The sequence below is a fragment of the Papaver somniferum genome, chromosome 1, assembly GCF_003573695.1.
Source record: "Papaver somniferum cultivar HN1 chromosome 1, ASM357369v1, whole genome shotgun sequence".
NCBI lineage: Eukaryota > Viridiplantae > Streptophyta > Magnoliopsida > Ranunculales > Papaveraceae > Papaver > Papaver somniferum.
The window spans coordinates 38232340-38237652 of record NC_039358.1 but is presented as its reverse complement, the minus strand read 5'-3'; the positions used below and the strand labels follow the sequence as shown (position 1 = coordinate 38237652).

Genomic DNA, 5313 nt, shown 5'->3' with positions numbered 1-5313 from the left:
CATGATTTTTTTTTCCTACCAAATGAGTTGTATCATTTTCACCAGACTGGCTGTTTAGCATTAAGATGAGCATGCTCAAGCACTAAAGTAAATAACCCTGAAGAAAAAAATCATAATTCACTTGGTAGAATGTAAACCGATTTCACTTTTCAACCCCATTCCATAGTGCTTCGGAGGGGCAGTATGATCAAAGATCAATTCATGACATTGTGAAACAACTTGGGAAGGTTGGACTACCTCAACTTGACAAGGCTTATGACTTGATCTTACTCCTTGGACAAACCATGTGATCCAAACCCCACGAACCTTGAAATTGACCTTTAGCCTTAAATTGTGATAAGTGATTTACCAAACCACTGCAGGCACCAGCTGGAATTCTTATAAGGAACAACGCATGTACACACACTCACAGAACAGACAGAAAAGTTGTATACAATGTTGCAGCACAAAAGAATACATTAAGTATTAGATACGAAAAAATCTACTTTTTTTTGTTTTTCACAGACTACATATTATAGAAGATACAATAGTTAACTATAGTCTATAGACACAAAAGCGCATTAATCCTGCACTAGCAAGAACACCAAACACCCCCCCTTAAAACCCAACTCCATTCTGCAATTACAAAATTAATATGACTGTAGTTATGTGTTCCTGTAAACCTGGTAAACAAGAATCCGCTCAAACTTCCTTTTGCATCACAGGATAGAAGAATTGTCTCGACAAAATATACAAAAACCCGAATTTGGAAACTCCAAAACTTAGTAACACAGCACAGAACAGTCAAAAGAATTTTACCTAACATGTAAGACTATATTCTGTTAAGAGGGCGATCATTCGGACGGGTAACTCTTTCTATTGGAGAAATCAGTTGTGGCATTGTCATTCCACCAGAAACAATGATCTCTGGAGACAAAAACATCAGAATAAGATCATAAGGACCTATTTTATTAATACAAAATACTATTAGTTAGGTAACCAACTTGCTAGTAAAATTTGGTCTATGTAATACTATGATTGTCACTGCTAATAATTTTATATTATGCAACCAATCTTTTCTTGGATTTGGTCAAACACCAAAGCCTTTACCATGTATGTAATAAACTACCGTAATTGATGCCAATCAGATTTTATTTGTTCAAAAGTTGAGAAGGTAGTTGTCGTTGACACGGGCTATTTAGGATCAGATTTTGAACCAATAGCTGATGCACAAGGCTTGAAGGTAACAGTATGTAAATTATGAGTTAACAATGGGAAATATACGTGAATTTTGTGAGGAAAACCTTACCTATGCCTTCTCCAATAGACAAATTTGGTCTTATGATCTCGAGAGAATTGACCAGAAAAATGTCTCCAATGTACAGATTGTTTGTTGGCACGTATACACTACATAACTCTTCATCTCCGTTATCTCTCTGCAATTAAAAACATCAATCTGAGTCAAACAGGAGTGCACAAGTTCAGTCTACAACATAAAGATGGAGCAAGTTAGGCCTTTAAGGAGATTACGATGGAATTGAAACTCAGACGTGCTTATCAAATTATATAAATCGATTTAATTCATCTCATAAGAGAATCAAATATTTCTGGGCAGCATAAAACTTATTCCTAAAGGCACAAACACAGAACAAATGATCTTCTAAGACCAATTAAGTACATTAGCTTTGCAAAGAAAAACAATTAATAGGGATCGCTATCCAGATCTAACAACCTGAAGAACAACTGTTGAGGTGATAAATCCAAATGCATATTCACCAATACGTGGATGACGAATTATTGCAACTTCTTTAAAGGCTGTGGTGTTTTGATCTGCAGATACGAAAAGATACATAAGGTCAGCTCAATCAATAAGTTGTTAGATTAGTTGCCATATATTGAAAAAAGACACGTCTTGAGAAACTCTGATCTTGTACTGAATCACATGATAAAGAAGAAAGCCATAATATATTGCTACAAAGCTGCCAATCCTTGTGTCAGTTGTATCATCCACCCGTAACATGATTTGTTTGAGGCATCAGGTGCATTAGAATAGAAATTTCAAAGAACAAAGATTCTTAATAAATATGGCAGTACCTGGAGAAATCGCAGAGCTGATCTGTTTGGATGCTGAATACAGATGCTTAATAAATGGCATTTTCTTTATGAACCACTCTCCAAGAGAAAAAACAGTGGCACCCATCCATGATGACACAAATATACCAATAAATAATACAAAAATCAATGAAGTGACAAATCCAAGTCCTGCAGCAGAAAACAGATAGAATGAATAAACATAAAATTGAGAGATAAAGGGACGTCTAATATCAGCACATGAACAAGGACACCTGTTAAACTATAATCACCCTTAAAACTAAGATGAAGACAAAATTCGGGAAGGAGTCAGAGGAACTTCTCTTTCAGATCTAGAGCAAACATCTTTTACATTATCTTGGAAATGCATGAAGTGACAGGTACATGAGTTGCAATCACATGATGATATGTTGCATCACTTCATGTAATATGGGGCGATAGATAAATCCTAAGATTTTTGTGCATGGATAACATTCTCGATAAAAGACCTTGGTCCTATAATATCTTTGAGCAACAAAACCAAATTTGCAGGAGCCACATTACTTAACAAGAACAAGAAGGAGGTCCACGATGGTAATATCATACCTTAAAGCTAAGGAGGACTTAAAGTATGCCTAACTGAGAAGGCAAAGTTCAGAATTATACACAACAGAGACCTGACTTTCAACAGAAGATCTCCGCTTTCCTTTTAACCGGGTGTTCCTCTATTTATCCATCAAATTACACCATGTCACCACACTTTTACCAATTATTGAACATTACCACCTAGTTTCAATATATATAGTTCAGAGGAGAACTTCTATATTTTATCCAGAACTTGAAAAGGCTTCAGAGACTTACCAAATATTTCCAGTCCAAGTCTCTCATATATTGGGCTGAAGAAACTATCAACAAACTGAATAAACCACCACGTAATAAAAAATGTAACCGCGACAGGAAAAAGAACCACACTGCAATTTCACATGTAGATATGAATATCATGTCAGAAACCCTCGGAGATGGTACAAGTAATACAAAGGATAAAAATAGATAAATCCAATTTCGGAAGAGAATCACCATCCGGTCATAAACTTCTTTGACACCCAACTCTGTAGTACCGTAAAGCATGCCTGTGTAAAAACCAAAGAAAATAACATAAATAGGTGACTCAAAAAGTGATTAGAAAATAACACATTAGGAACTCAAGTATTGTTCCTCCACAGAGAACAGTCATAAAATGCTCACAAAGAGAACCACATGAGGTGCCTTAAAGAGAAAGGCCAAGACTATGTTGTACTCCCTGAACTCAAGCACATGACACATATCCTCGTGCAAGAGATATTTCAGGATATTGAAACGCAACCCTTTACAGTTAAGCACGAGGTGAGTCACACACTCCGTTTTGTCACTTTGATTTCATTTCTCAGGATATTATATCTTTAAGTCCTAACTATAATAATTTTGCACTTACCCTGCTCTAATCTCATCAAAGCAAAAAGGAACAACATCACATTGACCCCAAACATAACAAATATGCATGCAAGTAAAATAAGCTGATCTATTCACAGACAAACGAAAACGATTCTGACCCATTTATTTCTTCCCAGTTTAGATGTTATTGGTGTTACATTATCACTTACTCCTATAAACTAACCTTCACAAATGACCCACTGATTAGAAAATTTAACTTATAAACCATATGAAACAGGAAGCCAGGCCACATAAAGTTGCCACTGACCATAATAACATGCTTATTTCCAAATTACAGTATCTAAATACTCAAAAAAGTCAATGGGTACATGCTGCAATATTGCAATTACCATGGAACAAACATCACCTTCAATTTTGTAGACTAAAAAAGTAACCACCACCCACCATGTGAATTAACAAAATGAAGGTGAAGTATACCCCTTCATATTCAATCATAAACTGGTATTCTAACCATTCAATTTCAAATTCACTAACCCTAACTTAATAATTTGAAGTTGTTGAGTTCATATGCTTACAATTTTTGACCAAATTTGACTAAAACTTGAAAGAGTGAGAGCGAAAAGCATGGAGGAGATCTATGAACTGACTGACCTTACGAGTAGATGAATTAGGAGAAGTTGGAGGAGATTTAGCAGGATCTTCGGGATCTTCAGTATTACCACCACTCCGTTGACTCAATGGGATTGATGTTGATGATTCCTTTTCTTCTGCCATTATTAATTTTCCACACACACTAAGCTCTAAAACTAAACCCTAATTTTGGATTCAGTTTCAGGGAAGAAGAAGAAAGAGGAATTGTAGTGAAGAAGAAGAAGAAGAAGAAGAGTTCGAGGACTAAAGGCTGCTGAAAATTATGATATTTTAGTTTCAAATTATTATTGTTTTCTTCGCAAAAAAGCAAAATATAATAAAAAGAAGTGAAATTATTTATTTAATAATTGTTTTTGGCACTTTGAGTGAAATGATAGGGGGTGTTTGGTACATGCATGCTTTGTTGCTATTTGCAAACCTTTGATAGACGATGCAAATTCCAAGAAGTTGGAACCCGGAAGTTGGAAACCATCCCATGTGCATTAGTTGTCATCTCTACGTTCTGCGATCAAAAAGCACCTTGAGAAGTGCAAGACTGCTAATGGGGTACCATTTTGTTTAGGGGTACCAATTCAAAGATAATTGATTTTTTGTCCTATATGTATATTGGTACACCCCCAAGCAATATGATACCCCATTAGCAGCCTTGGAGAAGTGTTCGAGGCTTTTCTAACTTCTTTGGCAGCACAATCACATAAGCATGAAGTTATAGGTGTTCCGATGTTTTTCGATTTTTAGAAGTCGAAAAGTCAAAAATCAGTTTGCCAATAATTTTTCAGAACGATTTTTAGGAGCAGAAAAGTCAGCTTTTTGTGAAGCAAAATAGTTTTGCTTATGACTTATGTTTCTGGAGAAGCAGAAGAATTTTTGTTTCTGGTGTCCAAACGCGTTATATGTTATTTATATACACACCCAGAAGTTGCTTTCTGACTTCTGGAAACAAAAAAAATTAGAAGTTAGTTTGGGTACACAATTTCAGGATGATTTCTAGAAGCAAAAAAATCCATTTTTTGTGAAGAAAAATGTTTTCGCTTCTAACTTCTGCTTCTGTTTCTGTTATCCAAACGGGCTATAAAAGATTTTGGATTTCTAGAAAAGAAAAAAAAATTGTAAGTTGTGAACAAAATTTAAGTTTCTGGTCATGCTATTGCGGTTTTGGTGAAAAAAAATGGATTTTTGTCT

General features: G+C 35.3%; 1 protein-coding gene across 3 annotated transcripts; it reads right to left on the bottom strand.

The window, feature by feature from the left end:
* Window positions 1-416: 416 nt before the first annotated feature.
* On the bottom strand, window positions 417-4407 carry LOC113283530 (protein LIKE COV 2-like). 3 transcript variants are annotated; one of them, XM_026532839.1, is made up of 8 exons: window positions 4132-4407; window positions 3127-3179; window positions 2911-3020; window positions 2074-2241; window positions 1712-1809; window positions 1289-1415; window positions 799-906; window positions 417-662 (listed from the first exon to the last, which is right to left on the bottom strand). In XM_026532839.1, the coding sequence occupies exons 1-7, from the start codon at window positions 4252-4254 to the stop codon at window positions 812-814; spliced, it is 774 nt and encodes a 257-aa protein (XP_026388624.1). In that variant the 5' UTR covers window positions 4255-4407; the 3' UTR covers window positions 417-662; window positions 799-811. The 3 variants fall into 3 exon arrangements, with proteins under 3 accessions (XP_026388624.1, XP_026388632.1, XP_026388615.1); XM_026532847.1 differs by having other exon boundaries at window positions 417-615; XM_026532830.1 differs by having other exon boundaries at window positions 417-906.
* Between the last annotated feature and the right edge of the window lie 906 nt (window positions 4408-5313).